Here is a 19,668-nt window from a genome sequence, read left to right on the forward strand (position 1 = left end):
TGTCAGATTAATGTGGATTAACATCTGGCACGCGGTGAATAACAATGTTTACATTTGAAAGTGACTTGGAAAACCAATACAAAAGAACATTTGAAAGTTACTCTCAAAGGCAATACAAATTTGAGGCTGTACCTGGTCAAAATGCATATGATCGACAAAATATGCAGAGCATACGTTACAAAAAGACTCGGTAAACCCTGGAACTACTCAGTATAACAATTATTCCTACTTTATTACACGTTTTGTTGGTTTTAGAAAATATTAAAAAAATAAAAACGGACTCAATCGAAAGCCCATGGAAACAAAACCAACCGGCATAGGCTATAGCGTGATTGATCGTGGAATCCAGTGGGAAGTCACATCAAATCTGTAATGTTCTACCAGACCTGCGGTCTCGAGAGTCGCTCATATTGCGCTTCTGATTCAATATACAGCAATCGTCCATGACGTAAGATCGTGCGGCATCCAGCAGAACAGTTTAAAATAATCTGTATGTATTTAATGTCTACGAAAGGAATAAATTACGGCCGTTTTTCAAGCACAGGCAGCAGGCGCAGTCCGTCCAGGACCGTTCGTTCAATTCGTTCCATAAATATTTTGCATCACCACATTCACAAGTGAACGGGGGAGGTGGAGGAGGGTACCGCGATAAGCATTTGTTCTGCTGGCAAGACGAAGAAAGACCGATGATGCTTGGCGATTGGCATGTCTTTGGCAGATGTGTGTTTGCTTTGTGGAGGATGATTATTGTTCGTCCCAGCGTTTGAGTGATTTGACAGTTAACGCATTCCACAAACCAAAAAAAAATGTCATGATTGTAGCTCTTGTTTCCCGCACTGCGGAATTAGCCATTCGCCGAGAGCGCCAGATGTGTCCGTGTTTGCATCAGCGGAATTCGGTGCCAGAAGCATATTTTGCAGTAGAGCAGAAATGTGTGAATATTTCAAATAAATCGTACAAATTCCTTTCTCACACTTCACTTTGCTGTTAGTTAACTTCTGCTTGCTAAAACGGCTGCGCTGCAAATTCGGCTGGTCGGCATATCGGTGCATGTTTTTCTAATAGCTATTCTGCCATTGTTTGACCGCTGATAATTGTTTGCAATCCCCTTTTTGGGCAACGCTTTCATTATCAACCTTTGCTTTTAATCAGTGCCATCCGCGGGAGGGGTTTTACAATACACTGGTTTTGCAATGGCGTGTTGGTTTGGCCACACCGAGCAGCTTTATCTTAAAGTCGCGACATCGCTCGATTTTGTGCAGCTTAAACAAACACACTTCATGCGCCGCGGGTAGGCTGAAGCACACACAGCCCAGCACAATCGGGACAACGTTTCGCAGTTTGCTTGGCTTGCCGAGCAATTACAATACCGGTACTGTATTAATACATTTAAAGGCAAGAATGTTGTAATTACTTTTTAATCGCCCATTCGCACTGTTATCGATGAAGTGTGTCCGTTTGCCTTAGCAGCTTCAACACCAGCACAGGCACGATGGATAGTGAGAAAGGCAGTCATCCTCTGCATTCATTCATGAGTCACATGCGGGCGTGCAGTAGAGTGGCAAGTAAAAAAAAATGTGCGAAGTATAACAATAACCAACCGTCTGGTGAGCGATCGGTCGGCTCGATGACAGGCATGATGAACTATTTTGAAGGAAAAAAAGCAACTTTGTTAGAAACATTCAGTTCGCATATATACATTTCCATTATCTCAAGAATGATTATAATGTAGTGTTAGTAGCGTTATAATAAGACTTCTGACGCATAGAAAGGTGCTATATCCTGCAAGACAAGTCGTAAATCCCATCCAGTTCCAGTTGATTAATACGCTATCACGCTATGGATAAAATAATTCCCCATGGAACCAGTGTATTTCAAAGGGACCAGACAAATTACTTTTTTATATCCTAAAGAAGTAAAAGAAGTCGAGAATTCATTAGTACTACGGATACATGGTTTGTTACTTAACATTTATTGTATCTTAAATTGCATTTTAAAAATCAATGTATAAATCAACTCTCAAATGATCAAGCTCGTAAACTCTCATGTATTGTTGTATTGTTTTCTTTTTCTTCTTTGACACAATAACCGTTGTCCATTAAGGCCTATTTATTCAACTTGTGGCAGGGTAGTCCTACGTATGGAAACACGATCCATTCGGATCTTGAACCTATGGTGGGCATGTTGTTGAACATGAGTTCAAGACTGTACCACAAGAGACGACCTAATTGTTTAGTTACGTAAATTCGCGGAATTTGAACAAATATTGAATTCTCAAAGGCGAATAAATGTTGTAAATATTTTACAGTTGAAGTGAATGCCTTGTTTTTGAATCATTGGTGGTTCATAAAACCGGAATAATTGAAGCACGAAGGAATATCTATCAATTGTACACAGTTCTTCGAAACAATTTCACACAATACCATGTCTAATTATTGTTGACGTTTATTGGGTCATGTCTCAACGACGTGCTCAATAGTGAGCAGTCCAACAGAAGAGACAGAAAGCTGATCTCACACTATTTCACGGAAATATGCATTAAAATTCATCACATGGATAGGATGACCCTATTGTTAGTGCTTCTAGCACGAACATACTATCGAATCATATCTGACTAAATCACATGTGGATGAAGTTGAATATCTGTACAGTTTCTTTGGGAAATATATTTAAGAGAACTCTCAAATTTGTAAATAATGTTTTCAACATTTGTTCAAGTTTCTTTAAATCTCGCTGATCAATGTCATCAAAATGCTTACTGAAGGCTGATAAGAAATCTTCTGGGACCTTTATTCAACGATCACCTATCAGGGCCAGAAGGATGGGTTTGCCTTTCCAGTGCTCATCGTGGAGCTATAGAAGGTCATCCTTGACTGAACGAATAGTCGAATCTTTCGTACGATCTTCTGTATGTCAAGCCCGCTCTTTGCATACCCCGATCGCGTTCACTTTATGCAATTGTGGCACTCCTATTTACTCGAAACGTGCCGAGCGAATGAATTGGGGATGTAGAATCGAGAATTTTATGATAATTAGGTAAAGATAAACTTGATTATTTGATCTGATATGAACAACTGACTTATAGGTTTTTCAAAACTCCAACTTGCTTATGATGTTAAAACTGCCGACAAGCTGAAGAACGCACTGTAGGCAAGGATAATGACTTTCAAATATCAAGAATATCTTATAGACATATTCTGCTTTAGAGACAAAATTACTACTCCAACATTGATTGTGTTCGAGAGGAAGTAAGGCTTTGATAGACAATTAAAAAAAACCTTCCTCAACAACGAGCTTTGCAAGCTTTACGACGACCTTACTATTGTGCTGTGTGTTACGTTAGTCAGGGTGTAGTGGTGGGATGGCCATGCCATTGGAATGGTCGTAAAGTTTTTAAGACCGGCATAGACTAAATAGACAACCAAGGGGTGGATGGCTCAATTTGATGTGACTACTCTAGACTGCATGACTCCATGAATCATAAAGCCTGAGCTTAACGATTGGCAAAGGGTTTTCAGTGAAACATCATAGAAATTCAATTTATTACGGTTACTTACTTGAATTTAAGTTAATGCTTTGTTTGTAAGTAGGCAGCCTCGTTTACCAAAGGTGTGCAAACAAAAATACATAATGCTGTTAACGTTATGTGCATTTATTTTGGAAAAGAACCATTGTTTTTCCCCTTTGCTTTTGTCTTCCTTAATATTAGCCCAACGACCGTGAATTATGATGTCTTACTGTATAAATTTACTCGCTCGTCTACAAAGCGTCTTTCGTTTGATGTATACTCTTCTTTTTTGGACAAAATATAGTAATATAGTTATTTTTTTCTTTGTTTTTTCTCTCTTCTTTGCTTTTGTTTCTTTGTTTATGTTGATTAATTGATGATCATAATTATATTGTACAAAACAAACTCGCTGGATTGAATATCGTATTGAGAGATTCATGGAAAAACATATAAATGCATGTCCAACATGTTCAGATCAGTTGTCCTGTGGTACTCAGGAGTAAGCAATTAGGTATTTTTCTATTTCCATTGCCGATTCTGCTTAACTGCCTGCTTGCTCTAGAGGAAGGAGAAGATCCTCGTTCCAGAACAACGCATCCAGATCATTTGCCTGGCCGGTAAAGTCTTGTGCCCTGGCATCTGTCAAACCTTCCGGTACAGCATCGTCCTGCTGATCGTCCGAAAGTGCCTTTGGTGGTAAAAACATCAGCTCTTGCGCCATCGGTACAATCCTTTTGCCACGTGACGAGAAGAAAGTATCCTTGTGCTCGTTGGCCAAATTTTCGAGCAAATTTCGGCGCAATCGATTCACAAGCGGCTGGTGAAGGTGTTGTAAGCTTGGCACGGCGAAACTGCTCACTTTATCGTCAAGCGGAACCGTATCGCCACGGGCGGTGTTGGTCACCAGCGGTCTTATGTTGCTGCCGGTGTCGTACGCCAGAAGGTACTGCTTTTTGCCCCGATTCGGAAAGAAGTACTCGTCGGGTGACCCACCCAGCAGTACGTCAAACTTGCCCTTCTTGATCAGCTCACCGTTCGTGGGTGCCTTTTTGCCCCGGTTCGGTACGAAGTAGTCGCCCTTCTCCAGCATCTGCTCGATGGTGATTTGTCGCTTTTCTGCCGGTATCTCGAAGCTGCCAAAACGGCGACCACGCGCCGGCATGAACACCAATGGAGAGGGAAGGCCCCGGATTTTAGGCTCCATTCGGCGGCGTCTTATCTGGCTGGGCGTGGGGCTGGTAGTGATGGATCCATCGCTCGGCAAAGCTGGTCGAGAAAACTGCAATGCTTCTCTATGTGAGTGTACCAATAAATATGAAAGGAAGAATATTAGTGTACAAGTACAACGGTAGCTTAAACATTGAATAACGATGGTTAAGTTTAAATTGTCAGAATGATTTTGTATGATTGCATTTGGGTCATTTTACACAAGCATAAAATATTCTCTCCATATTCCTTCAAAAACCCAACAAAATCCATTGGGTCGACGAAAACAATTTCAATCTGTCCTGCATTCTTTAAAAGGAATTGCAATGTAAGTTTAAAACTTTATTTAATGTGACCAACATATTCCTCTTTCATTATGATTTTCCATAATGAAGTAAGAAAATGACAAATGTCCAAATACAATTTCTTCAAAAAATCATGTAGTCATTAACGAAGATTACCACATCTTGATTGAGGCTGTGTCACGTCTGTCTTTATACGATACACGATAGCCAGATGAGAGTGAAACATCTTTTCGATAATGTCCCATTTCGTCATTATCGCCCAGATTAACCCATCACGGAACGAACCGAACCTCAAAAAACCCTCGCACTGTACAGATGATGTGATCGCCTTTCTACGCGCTTACCTCGTCTTACGGTGCCGTTCTTCATCGATCGGTTTCGGGGCGGGCGTGAGCGGTGTGGTGACGGGCATCCACTCCATCGCGGCCGGCGACGAGAACGACCCCGGATGCACCGGTTGATGATGCACGGCGACATACTTTCGCCCGCCTGTTTCGGCTTCACTGGGCGATGCAGATTCACGCGCCACAACGGATAGGGACAACACTCCGCAGCACACGGCCATCACGCCCACGAAATTCGCGGCCGTTTCAGTGCCATATTCCAGCGAATCGTTAATTGCCAAAAAAGGGTTGCTGGTCGGTGGTTTCGCCGGTGATTGTATTTGGTTCGAGCGGCGGCAAACTTGATTCTCCCGATTCAAACCACTTTCTTGTTGGCTTCGCGACACTTGCCACGACAATATTGCACCGTAGGCACTGTTCCGGGTGACATTCACACCATCAAAATGCACGCACAATGTACTTCCAAGTGTACTTCGAGGAAATCCAACCCGGAGTATCGGTAGAAAAGATTTAGAAGACGTTTTGGGGTCGGCTATTCTCGTAGCAGCCAACCACCTGGTGCATCTTTGCCTGCTGTACTGACGATCATGCAGGACATTGTGGCGTCTTATATAGTTTCTCCATCCCATTGTTCAACAGTCCTAGAATGTGGATGGTAAAAGCGAGAAAAGAAAGTGTGATTCCATTAGTAAAATACCGGCTTGGAACGGAAAAAGCAAACGAGATCTTGATGTTTAGGAAGAAAGACATTTAGCCTGTGCTACGGCTGTTGTTATTATTGTTGCTCGTCGTTTTCCGTGTGCTGGCTAGTCCTTTGGGTAAAAACCGTCCCACGGACTGTGTACAACCATCCTGTAGGATCCTACGCACGAACCATGTAATGGGCAGGGCAGCCAGCAGTCAAGAAAGGAAGGTGCCCATGGAGTGTAATCTGTTTTGTCATATTAAATTGTCTTGGGATGTCCAAGTGTGTCGTGCATGAACACCGATTATTTGCTTATTTGCCAATGTCCTTATCATTGTTGCTGCTGATTTTTTTTCTCGTTGCCGCTGTGAAGGAATTGAAGTGAAATCGGAACGTCGCAACGTGCTTTACGAATGAGCTATGGGTGAGATTAAACATGTTTTGATTTGTGCCGTTGCGATTAGAGCGAATCTAATTTTGTCAATTTGGTAATCGGAATTGTTAGTTTTTTTTAAAGCGAACTTTTTCCTTCTTAGCATAAATTTTATTTTTACAGCTCTGAGTACTATGTACAGTTGTGAATTACGCATAATACGTTACATATTAAAAATATGTTGTGTTATGAATGATTTGTTTCTTAATGTAGTATACATCTTTTTATCCTTATATAAGTGTTTATATAAGTTGTTGTAGCTGTCAAAATCAATACATGTTGTGAGCAACAATGTTGTCCGCTACAACGTTAACTTAGGCCCAGGTCTAAGTAATCGGGCACAGTTGCTAATTTAAGCTAAATAACAGTTCTCGAACAGAATGTACTTAAAATCGTTAGTCAATAATTATATGTTTGTTGGGACAGCCACATGCTTTAATTTTTGTTTTGTGTCACGTAACATGTATTTACTCGCCTATGTTTGTTTAGTATTCGAAACATTCTACACCTCGACTATCATTTCTGTGCGTCTTTCATTTATCGCGCAGTTTGTTGTTTTCCAATTCCAAAATTTTATATTTGGTCTAGGTATATTACGGGGTTAAAACTATAGTTCCGGATTCGTTAAGTAACTAGTTTTCCGGTATTTGATTGCAATGTTGTGATTTCATAAATAATAACAATTTTTGTTATGTATGTCTTCAGTGGCAAATATCAGATGAGGCATAATTTGCGTGCCTAGACGAAGTTGTACCGAAGAGTACTCCCGTATTTACTTCTGATGAAGTCTTACTCTAGATTGGACTTTTATACACCAACAACTAGGTAGGAGCTTCCAAAATTATTTGTCTTATACAAATACTATATGATCCTCAATATTATTAATCTTCTTCTTCTTCTTTTGGCTCAACAACCGTTGTCGGTCAAGGCCTGCCTGTATCACTTTTGGAATTTTCTTCCAATGACTTTTGGATTACCCCATATAGCAGAATAGTCAGTCCTACGTATGGCGGCACGGTCTTTTTGGGGCTTGACCCCGTGACGAGCATGTTGTCCAGTGGTACGAGTTAACGACTGTACCATGAGACCGGCTTCAACATTACTTATACTGAGGTCAATTAACATTGGATACTTAAGAACTCCTAATGATGATGTCATTATTTTTTTTAAAGTTTTCTCTCTGAACTCTTTACATAATTAAAATGATTTTCGAGCTGGAGATCAATGTAAGGCCTAGGATCTGTGAAGAATTGATAATACTGAATAGATGTGTAAACTACTTGGTAATTTTAAATTATTCGAAATAATGTAATCCGTTCAATTAAACGTAACTACTAGCCAAAATTGCCATGCTTAAACAACAAAATTAAATAATAAAATTGAGTTCCCGTTCCACTAATTCCCTTCATAAGATTGCGTTATTATCTCATTAGGTCACCATAATCAAATTTCTGCTGCTCATTGATAGCACATCCACGTGCGGTTGTTGATTATACATTTCTTCTCTGTTCTTTCCTCGTTTAGGCGGAAATATCGGAAATGTTTGAGCAAACCCTGCTGGAGGGCAATGCAGCCCCAGCGGTGGCCAGCAGCAACGACACCGTCCGCGGGACAGGAAGCGACAAAAAGCGGAAAAACGATCTGAAGGTAAGCGAATGATTGGCCGCTTCCGGTGTGATGTGACTCGTGTGGAAGAACCACAGGAGAACCTGCCCCGAGTACGGCCAGTGTTTTATGTTTTCTTTATATCACCGCCACTTCATTGGGGTGGAAAACGGTCGGTGGGCAGGCTTAAAGCAATCGTTTCCGTTGTAAGCGTTGGGCGGTGTAGCCTCTTAATAATCGAAGCAAACATTGTCCTCATTCCATTTGTAGGCTAACCGGGACGAAGCCACTGGATACGGGCGGTTAGTAAAGGCTGGTCCACACCTTCAACAGCATCATCATCACCAACAACAGCCACATCAGCAGAACGCTAGTCATCACGTAAAGTATGCAACCATACCGCACGAAAATGTTACCCAGCAGAGCAGTAGTGCCAGTGCCGGTGCGATCAGCTACGGCCGCACCAATCAATCGCTAGCAAACGACGGCTATGCGAAACGGACGCGAAATGCACAGGATCCTCGGTACCGATCGCACGACCGGATGGAAATGGTGAGCTCCTCGACCACTGTGCCGGCGGCGGCTTCAACACTGCCCAAGCCGAGCGTTCGGTCGCAGTCGGCGGGCGAAAACATGTCCTCCAGCGGGTACAGCAGCTACGGCCGGTACACGGAACGGTCGGACAGCCTGTCGGACGATATGAGCCTGCTGGATGTGGGAGCGCCGTCGTGTGATGACAGTCTGGAAGGGGCCGGAGACGACACGACGTCGGACGAGCGGGAAACGATAGTCAGTGGCGGTGTGCGTAAGCGCCTCCAGCAAAAAGACCCATCGGTGCAGGCACAGCGTGGTGCTGGTGCGATCGCACCGAGCAAAGACTTTGGCGGATACTATTGTAACAGCATCGAGCAGCAGCTAGGGGCGAACGACCGAGGGCTCAAGACAAGCACCAACAGCTTGCCGTCCGTGGCCGGAGGACACCGGAATTTGGCGTTACATTTAAAGTTCAAATCGCACCAGAGTGCGATCGACGCGAAGCGGAAACAGTTCTTCCTGACACTCGACCAGGAACCGTTCCAACCGCTCAAGTCCAACATGGCCGATCTGCCGTCGCCGAGCAGCACGTCGCTGCACAGCGGCCACAACCATTTGATTGCGGAAGAGCTCGGTTCCAAATCGAGTTCCGCACCGGTACTGCTCAAGGATGAGGAGAACGTCCTCACGGTGGCACGGGTAAGAGACATTCACAAAAAATAAGCTGTTTTGTGCGGCCATGCTTGAATGATAGTTACTATATTCTGCTTCCGGTATTTTTGGCTTGCTATCTTTTACAGGCAAACCTCCGTTATTCGAGGTCACAAAGTGATCGGCATTTGGCGGGTGAGTAGAGGAGATAAGACTATCTTTTTTGCGTCATATGTTGCTTGCATGTCGTCTGGAATTATTCGCTTGTTTAGTTTCATTTACCCACTCAAACTGTCATTGCTGTATTTAAGACCAATTAAAGGAACTTACTAGTAATGGTTCCATTGAAATAGAAAATATTTATGAGTATGAGTATTTCTAGTGCATTTTGCGAGTATTGCTTGACTCCTTATAATCAAAAGAGATGTAGATGAGTTGAGGTTACTGATTCAACAATTGAGACATAATTGTAAACTCACTTAAATACGTTTATTTTCGATTCAACTCGTGCTGAGCGAGATGTGCCTCAAAATATATTAGCTGTTAAATATGTGATTAAAACATTAAAACATACACGCTACGTTACATTTTCTATGTAGCCTTTAATTCAAAAGTTTTGATTTGATTCTCCTTGTAATCTTCTGTCTCTCAAATTTATATGGCCCATGAATCTGTTTGATATTTTCTGTGCAACCAGCGGAACATTATCTCATGGTATGGTTTGTTGAAAATTCTATCGGCTAATTCTGGGGAACGAATCTGTCTTCGGGAAATTTTGAACGCTGATGCAAAACATAAGCCGAAAACACAAACAATAAACAATGATCAGAATCCAGGTTCGTCAGTTGTATGATCAACTCCTTACGAAACGTTTTGGGTCGACAATCAAACTTAAGTGAATGCTAGTTCAAACAATAGCCTTGGCTTAAATTCGAAAATTGTCTGGAATCTAGTTCGTGGAATGCTTTGAATCTAATTTATTTTCACGGGTAAATTGTTTTGCACGAACAGAGTGTGACAAAATATTCTTGGTTAGGTTGTCGATAAAACCATCTAAACCAAAGATGTGAAACTTGTTGGTATCAACAAAATTGTACATAAATTTTACAAAATGACAAAAATTATCCGCAAAGCGTGTTTGATGGTTTTTGCTAAACAAAATACAAGTTTTGGCGTAGAATAACGCAAGTTTTAAACACGATAATGAAATAAGTATACAGAACGTTGACTGACATGAGACCGAATGTAAAATACGTCTCTTATGTAAATGCGTATTTTACAAATTTTGTAAACAAACCGGATTCTTAACTAGAGATGAGCACTCTGAATAAATGTTCCTATATTTCAAACGTCGCCTTCGCTCGTTTGACGATTGAGCTGAATTCTTTAAGTAATAGTATGGATTCATCTCAGCATACAGAGTTTATGTAATTCTGATAGCTGCATGTTCTATTTTTATCACTCAATCTTTTGGAGTATTATTAGTATTAAGTAATACTGATTTCAAAAGAGTTATTCACTAGTAAGCGCAGAGAGTAAGCGAGATTATTCCCGAAAGAATAAGTTAATAGTCCTGCCAGAGAGTTAATTAGTTTTATCGCAAACGCATAATAAAATAATTTATATTGTGTATTATTTTTTGTGAATCTTTAAAGAGTGCGTGAAAGATTCAATTCCTTATAATCACTCTTCTATTTTGATTCAAAATACTGAAATAAGTGCGTAACTTCAAAGATTCATGCATTTATAATAGAAGAATATGAATCTATAAAGATGCTAATTAATCTATTTAGATTCATTGCTCTTTACGAGATGTACGATTTTCCAGATATTGCATTGCGCGATCCCATGGTACAATGGTAAACTCGCACGACTTAACAACATGCTCGTCACGAGTTCAAGCCTCGTATGGATCGTCTCGCTGTAGCAAGGATAAACGATTCGGCCGTGATACTTGCCTAGCAGCCCTGTAAGGTTGTTACGCCAAGAAGAAGAACAAGAATAAGCTCTAGCTCTATGAATCTTTTGAGATTTGCAAATTCCTAAAGATTCGTGGACCTTTGGAGATTTATGAATCTTTAGAGAAAAATGAGTCTTCTGAGAATCATGGATCTTTCGAGTTTCATGCATCTTTCCAAACGAGATACAGATTCATTGAATAATTTAAATAATTAATTCAGATGTATAAATTTGAATCAGATTTAACCAACACTAAAAAGTACATCCCCAACTCAAATAAACGAATCCGTTGCCAATTTTCTACCTTTTTTGTTAAGTTCTTAACGTGTTATCACTACACTGTACACTGAACTGGTCTACTTCATCAAACTGGAGAAATTACCAAAAGCTTGGTTCATAAAAGATTTTAAACAAAACTAAGAACCTTGTGGAAGCCTGAAACCATCCTGAAAGACCTACAAGGACAATGATGATTTCAGAGAAATTATTCAAAAAAGAAAAAAGCTAATTACAAGAAACTTATTGTAGAGTAAGAGTATCAAAAACGTGTTTATTCCATTTGTTGTACAAATAAAAACAAAAGAACAACAATCAAAATAACACAAAACAACAATAAAAAACTGTAAGAATTGCAAGGAACAACAAGAAATAGTAGAAATCCTTGAACGGACCGAAGAAACTTAATTCGACTCCAACTGCCGTTTGCTGCGTGAACCCTGGGCAATCTATGCTGATAACCTTCCAGTGCGATAATCATATAGTCATGCTACACAACGTTAACGGGGTTCCAACTTTAATGAACCAACCTATTCCGGCGCACAGACGATAATGCGGCAGTTGTTTCCCGCACTGTCCTGCCTCGGATGGGACAGCCAAACAGCATGGGCATGAGATTTGGATTGTTTCCCCGCGCCCGGCCTGGAATGCGCATAATTAAAAAAGCGAACAAGTGGTTGAAAAGCTGAAATGTGTCTGAAACGGCACGAGCCCGGCATGTTACAAATTCCAACGCCAAATTCTGCACACACTCTCTCATCAACATTAAGCTTGTTGCATCTAGAATGTAGCAAACGAACGAGCAACCAATCGATGCCGGTACAAAGTTTCCGGAAATTAATTGTGGCTCAGAATGACTAGTTACTGTTTTCTCGTTGCCACTGATTGCCCATGATCAAGCAGTTGGTGAAGCTGCTATGTATGGCTGTGAAAATGTACGTTATATTCTTCATTCCTAATAGAAGTAGGAAGAAAAAAAGGAATAGACAAACCCATTTTATATCACAATAACATTATTGATCTGTCAAGCCATTGCCGTGGACGTTTTACAACCATCTATCTTTGCAGCATCTTCATTTTACGCATAAAACATTGTGGCGCGTTGGCAAAGTATCTCATATTTGCATGACCTTTATGCTGTGAAAAGGAAGGTGGCGAAGGCAAGCAACGATTTCGGGGCGCAAAAGTGCGTAGCTCGTGGAGCGCGTTGCGTTGTTGATGGTGGTTGGTCTGATTTTGTGGGCTCTGTGTTGTGTTTTATGTACGGGCAAGTTTTACGCACATGGCTGTGTACATAAGGCTGGCTTGCTGCACGGTTCTTGTACACAATCAGAACCAAAAAGGCGTTCCTTCCCTGCCCACTCACCCCCAGCCCGGTCCTACGTTTCCCTTTCGATGTTGTGGAAACTGCGGCCAACGTCACAGTAAAACGCTTTGCCGAGACACGCTGAGAGTCCTGCGAGAGCAGCAAGCAGCGCTCTGTGCCTGCGAGAACCTGCGAGCATCGGCTGAAGTTCTCCAGAAATCCTCCGCTACTCCCCCACGGAAAGCACCACACTCTCCACGTGCCCAACAGGGTAGATAGATGTCTCGCGCGTACTCACACAGCTTTCCCTCCATCCATCTCGATATGCTGTTGCTGCTGCGGCTGCGGCTGCTTTCTCCAGCTTCTGGCATGTCGGCACGAGATATCCTTTTGCCTCGGCGTCGCTCATTGTCAGTTGGTCAGTCCCTGCCGTTGGCTGGTGTGACGGTGTGCTGCCGTCCTAGCTGGCCGGAATTAATTGTTGTTTCTTGCTTTTCGCTTGCACTTAGCTTCCACTGGCTTGGCTGTTGTTGTGTTCTAGTGTGTTTAGTGTTTGGTTGCGAATTACTGCTGAGGAAAATTGGAAAAGCGCTCCCGTGCACACAGAGCACGGTGTATGTGTGTGTTGTTTTTGTGTGTTTTAGTGTGTGCACAATTTTGGGCACTTTATTGTCAGGTTCGGTGAGAGCAGAGGGAACGTTACGAGGCTCGCTGCGAGCGTGATTAAGTGAAGCTTTGGCTGTGTTTTCTTCGCACCAGAATCGCTATTCGTATAATTCGCTTGTGCTGCCAAACACACAAATAAACAAATTAGTCGTACCCTTTTCAATTTCGCTCGAGCAAAAAGGTGCGTCTGTTCGCCCGAAGCATTTACGCACCCGCCGCCCTCGCTGTTTTTTTTTTTTTGCGCGCGCATTAGAAGCTGCGGATCCAGGCGGCGCTCACACCACACCGCGCAAACGGCACCGCTACGACCACAATAATGCACCGCAGGATGTCCAGCATTCGGGAGTACAAGTTTTTCCGCAGCTTTTCCGCCAAGATCGAGAACTGGCACATACGCAAGGCGGAATCGCTGTGGAAGAAGATGCGGGAAAGGAAAATTGCAGGTAATACATACATGGAAGGTGGGAGGCGGGTGGCGGGAGGGGTTTAAAAGAATGATAGAGTGTGCATACACGCACACACAAACACACACACACACACGTGCAGAGACACACAACAATGGGGCACTTTGGATGGCGCGTGGGAGCTCAAAACCGTTGTCGTCCTTCCTGTGGTGGGAGCGAGGACTTGTGATGGGGTTAGGAAAACGAGCGCCTGAGGAGGGAGAAGGGGAATGAAGGATGATTGTGTGGCCATCCCCGGGGCAGACACGGAACGGTGCACGGCTGCTCTGTCCTCGGGTGGCGGTGGAAAGTCATCTGTTGCTCTTCATTGAGAGAGCACAGCCCCAACGGTGTGCCGGATACTGTGAACCCCGTTGCATGCTGTCGTTGATGTTGTGTTTGTGTGTCGGTGGGAAAACCGGGAGTAGGAGTACACTGGGAAGGCTTTCATCCTCTTTGCCGACGACGGATGGGAACGTAACCAAACGAGACATAAAGTAGCGAGTGGAATTGAATATCAGTTAATTAGAGGGAAAGAGAACGCTACGCAAAAAGAGACCGAAGAGAGAGAAAAAGAGAGAGAGAAAGGCATTCTTGCTTGTGCGGGAGTTTGGCCGGAGCATCAGTACACCCAGAAGCAGCGGGGGACGGAGAACGGGAGAACGTCCTTTTTCCCGCCCCTTTCCCGGTCCCACTGGTGGTGTGGCTATTTTTAAATCGTCCTTCGTCCTTGTATATTGATAAATTGATTGATGAATAGGTATGCAAAATTACAGCGAGGGTAGCAGCAAAAAAAGGGTGAAAAACGCCATAGACACAGCCGTTGGTTCGTGCTTATAACGTGGCCATCGTTGATGATGGTGGCAAAAATGGGGCCATTTGAATGTGAACGTCACTGCCATAGGCCCTGTGGGATGCTGTGGTGTGGCGGTTTGGATACGGGGCTGCTCCATGGCGACCCATTCTAAGCGCTTTAGCTGCAATGCTGTGCTTGGGCTATCCTGATGCTGTTTGGAATAATTTTCATCCCCCACTGTGGACGGTACAAAAAGCGCTCTGTGTGCTAAATGGAGGGGAGTTTTTTTTTAATAGAGAGTTAGTATGGTTTTTTTTTGCTGCCTCAGCTATTGTTCTTGTACATCATAGACAACAAAAGAATAAAACACATAAAACACAAAGCAAAACGTACTATGTGTGTGTGTTTGTGTCAGTCCCTTTTCGTTTGCTGCAGCGTCATATGCGACGGGTGGATTTGTTTGAAGGCGACAGTTTGAACGTTCGATAAACGAACGCGCGTCAGCCCGCCACAGGCGCTCCCTGCTGCCTTTATGCTCCGGTCTCGTGATCGAATGACACCTGTTATCTATAGCCTATGGCTGGAGGGTAGGAAGAGGGCGGGGAGGGGTGGGAAGGAATATTCAATAGCAGATGGGAATTTGCTTGATAAGTTTATTGAATTTAGCCCTTGCGATACTGCGTACTGCGCTGATGTTCGCTGGCAGAAGCTCTGGTGCGTTAGTAAATGTCCCCAAATGGGAATGAGTTGCTTCGCTTCATTGTAATTTGTTACTGCGAATGAGACATCTGATGAGACTATTCTTCCCTTGTGATACTACTGCACCAAGACCCCTGTGATGTATGAATTCCAGAAGATTGATTGCGCGTTTTATTTGATTATGTGCTGTACGCTCATTTATGCAATGTGTTGTTGCAATGTGAACTCGCTCGAAGCTAATGATTCGCTTGAATTTGTACACACGTACACACGTGCCTGCATTATAAGCATGCGTGTATCAAATGCGTAAATTTAAAATGTATTCATTTTGACGGGCATGCCTCTGCTACACTGCTATCGTGCATAAAAATGCGTTCTAGAAATTCCCTTTTTTTATTTGCTCGTCTTAAAAATTCATTATTGATTTAAATCCGCATGAGGTACAAGGTTGAAGGCAAAAGTGAACGATACCAAAAGTGTGCATCTCGAACAAAACAAAGTAAATCTTTTGATAGATAAAGTCATCTGAAGAATCGATAGGAATTCATCACCAATCATCGACAAAACAATCTATTTTACTCAAAAATATTTTACTGCTAAAACAATCTATTTTACTCAAATGTTTTCAAGACACACTTTTTCAACTTGTGTTCCAAGATTCCTAGAGTGTGAATAGCTTGAGAAACATCGTTGTGTGTGCCTTTTCGGACACTCTTTTTAAACTCTGGATGTTTTGGACACCCTGAAAGCTTGTCAGAACTGTACTAGTCAACGAAGTTTTGTGATTTTCTTAGGAGAGATTTTCTCAAAACATAAATCGAGTTAATTGAAACGCAAAGTTTCCTGTCGCGAGTGCAAATTAATTATTTGAACAAAGCTAATGTATGGTTTACGTTTTTGATGGCTGTAATTGACTTTATGAACTTTATACACTTCTCTTTGCAGACTCTCATGTAATTATCAATTTTTGGGTGTATATACAAGAAAGGAAACCCAAAAATCTCAAAAGAAACTTTTTTTTGTATGTTTTTGGACAAATAGGGCATCTTCGGCCTCCTATTTCTTCCCAAAATGAAAAGATGGCACCGTTTTGTGGGCTTCCCGCAGCTTTGTGTCAGTCGTCGTGGGTTCGGAATATTTTGTCCGGGAGTTTCTGGTTATAGCTGAGGCCTGGAACAATTTAAAAATAGAAATTGCCATTTATAGCACACATCTTAGAATAATAGTGACTTGATGATGTTATTTTTAAACCATGCATTGTGAATGGTACAAAAAGGCTTCAAAATACATATAGATGGTTGAAATGTGTGTATTTGCGTACACAAAAATATACTTGCTACATTGCAAATGCTTGTCAAGTCATACGAACCGGTCACTACTAAGATATTGCTTACACGAACGTTCCATAAGAGATACTGGCTGGATATCGGCGACTTTAAATTCTTATCACTGTGCTGCAAAAACAGGGAGAGAAAGAATGAGAAGAAAAAAACACACCCACAGTCACGTTGCTCTATGTTCGGTTTATTTTGGTTCGAAAAACAGTTGCGCGATCCACCCGTCCGCCCTCGGTCGTGACTGATTAATTCCAGCCTATCGAGAACCCGTGGTCGACTCTGATGTCACCAGTCGAAGTTGGTTCTCGCGCTCAACCGTACTTTGCCGTAGTGTGTCCCCAGCCTCAGTGCGTTGCCTACGCAGACGACGACAAGAAGATATCCCCCCAAACGTTGTGTCTTGTGACCTACCACAAAAAAAAACCCGTTTCTAAGTGTTTCGTGTCCAAGCGACTACACGGCCGGGATTCGAACCGATTTCGAGCGCGTACCTATTGCAGACATCGAACGGGCAGACAGGATGGAGCAATATGCGTCGAAAAAGTATCCGATAGCAGCGAAAAGCCGCAAATCAAAGCTAAATTTCCTTGCCGGAGTTCAAAGTCACTACGAGAAGAAGCAAAAAGATTCGTCCGGAAGCAAGGAACCGAAACTGAACCTGTCCGTACCGGGCACTCCCGTTTGTTCGCGCTACTTGCGCCGACTTTCGCAAGGGTTGGCGAGTGATCACGACGACCAGAAACCGTCCAGCAATGGTCCCGTGGAAAATGAGCTCATCATCAGCAGCCTTGTGCTGGATAAATTCCTCAAGGATATGCAAACACTGTCGGTAGACAGCGTGGACAGCGCACCGTCCCAGGAGGGGCAAAGCAAGAGGCGCTCCATGACACGACCGAAGAGTTCTTTAGCAAGTCCGAAGAGCGGAAAGCCTATCATCGGACGTTCTCGGAGGCTGTCGGGGTCGTCGGTGCGTCTCCAGTGATTGAGAAGAATCCGGTGGTGAAGAAATACTTCGAAGAGTCCGCTAGCCAACGGACCTTTCGGAGGGACTTTTCCGAAGCGTACGGTGAGCTGATCGAACCGGAATCTATTGTTGCCTTGGAAAAGAGCTCAAAAAAGAAGAAGACCAAGAAAGCCAGCTCCAAGTCAGCCAAGTCCGGTGAAAATCGTCCACCGAAGCTGATCAGCGATTCTTCGGACGATGAGCGATCGGAAGAGGATAGAAGCGAGTTCCTGCAGGAGCTGGAGCAGCTGAAGCAGTCCAAGCAACGGCTGGAGGAAAAGCTACACGCCTACCAGGCCAAGACGGTCCCGGTCGCCCCGGTTGCAGCGGAGGCGAAAAGCCCCCAACAGTTCTTCGAAGAGTCGGAACAGGCACGAACCTATCAGCGAACGTTTTCGCAAGCCGTACAAACGTTCCCCGGCGGACCGCGAGAGCCACGTGATCCGGCAGTGGTGCAGTACTTCAACGAGTCCGCCTCGCGTCAAACCTTCCGGCGCGAATTTTCCGAGGTGTACAACGAGTACGAACCGCCGGCACCAGTGGAGCATCCCAACTTTAAGCCGACCGTACCGGGAACACCCATTAGCTCCCGGCATTTGCACAAATTAAAAAAGGGTGCAGAGCCAGCCACGGGTAGTGCGGAACAGCAGCCATCACCGCCCCCGGCCAGTGGCCAATCGGCGTCCCTGGCGGAGCAGCTGGAAGCGTTCAACAAAGAGCTCGATAACCTGCGGCAGAACAAAACGTCCGTTACGGCGACGACGACCACGACGACAGCCTCCTCCACCGTGGACAGCTTCTGCGTGGACAGCTATCTGGACAGCTCGAGCGAGAAGAAAACGTACGCCCGTTCGTTCTCCGAGGCTGCCCGGCCGTTCGTCCAATCGGACGTGAAAAGCCCCACGGTACGGACGTTTTTTGAAGACTCTTCGCGCAAGGGCACACTGCGGCGAGATTTTTCCGAGGCGTACCAGGAAGTCGAGGTGGTGGCACCAGCCTCACCACCGCCCAAGGCGAGGACAGCACCACCGGCAGCTGATGTAACGGCTGCAACAAAGCCAACCGATGCATCATATGACCTGGATCAAGATAACAGACCCATTTCATGCCCCGCCGGCGATGATAACCCATCCAACGAACGGCACCCGCCCGTAGGCGCCAAGGGCGGACCCATTTCCATCCCCGGCACACCGATCAGCTCGCGCAAGCTGGCAGCCTTCCGGCGCAGCACCAGCGTGGAACCTGCCGGTAGCCAGACGGCCGAAGCAGCAGCAGCAAAGACACCCGAGGCAACCCTGGGAGGAGGAGGCGGCATGCCGGCATTGGCTCGTGTGCCGCTGACGCCGCAGCTTGATGGTAGGAAAAAATTTAGCACTGAAAAATTTTTTGCAACGAAATTCTTCAAACGGGCGCGTAGTTTCAGTGGCACCCAGCCCGGCGGCCACCGGGATGACAACGAGCCGACGGGACGACGGGCCAACCGACACGCTGCCGTAGGGGATGCGGGTGAGGAGGAGCAGGAGCACGGGCGACGTCGCATCGAACCGGAAGGCGGAAGGGAAGCGGGTGTAGCTGCGTCGCCGGTTGTCGAGCTTGACCGAGAGTTCTGGAAGAGATTCGGCGCTCAGAAGGATTAATGGATGAAGACAAAAAAAAAATGGAAGCTCCGGGCAGATAAGGCAGAACTGCGGCAAGCGCGAATGCACTAGAGAGGAGACAAGTGTTAGAAAAAAGTGTGTGTTTTATCAAAAATGTTTTACACTCGGTAGGATTTCGTATTACTTTCAAAATATTGCTGATTCGCCAACAATTATGTATTATGTATAAAGCTGAATAAAATTATTGAGGAGATGTTACAAATAAATGAAGCATTACATCAACCTTTTCGATTTCGGACGGAACGGAACGTTCG

The 19,668-nt window shown here is 44.0% G+C and overlaps 2 protein-coding genes across 2 annotated transcripts in view; both read left to right on the top strand.

The window, feature by feature from the left end:
- LOC120898458 overlaps window positions 1-19,668 on the top strand; it is a 33,792-nt gene that overhangs the window by 5,469 nt on the left and 8,655 nt on the right. The window contains 3 exon segments of the mRNA XM_040304346.1: window positions 8,006-8,128; window positions 8,357-9,319; window positions 9,421-9,466. Of these exon segments, the coding sequence (XP_040160280.1) occupies window positions 8,006-8,128; window positions 8,357-9,319; window positions 9,421-9,466 (1,132 nt within the window).
- LOC120898459 (nucleolar and coiled-body phosphoprotein 1-like) lies at window positions 15,928-19,364 on the top strand. The gene is given in 3 exon segments (XM_040304347.1): window positions 15,928-17,636; window positions 17,639-19,112; window positions 19,174-19,364. Coding segments are annotated over 3 exon segments (1,917 nt in total). The 5' UTR covers window positions 15,928-17,273; the 3' UTR covers window positions 19,254-19,364.

Source organism: Anopheles arabiensis, chromosome 2 (assembly GCF_016920715.1).
Source record: "Anopheles arabiensis isolate DONGOLA chromosome 2, AaraD3, whole genome shotgun sequence".
In the NCBI taxonomy this organism is placed as follows: domain Eukaryota; kingdom Metazoa; phylum Arthropoda; class Insecta; order Diptera; family Culicidae; genus Anopheles; species Anopheles arabiensis.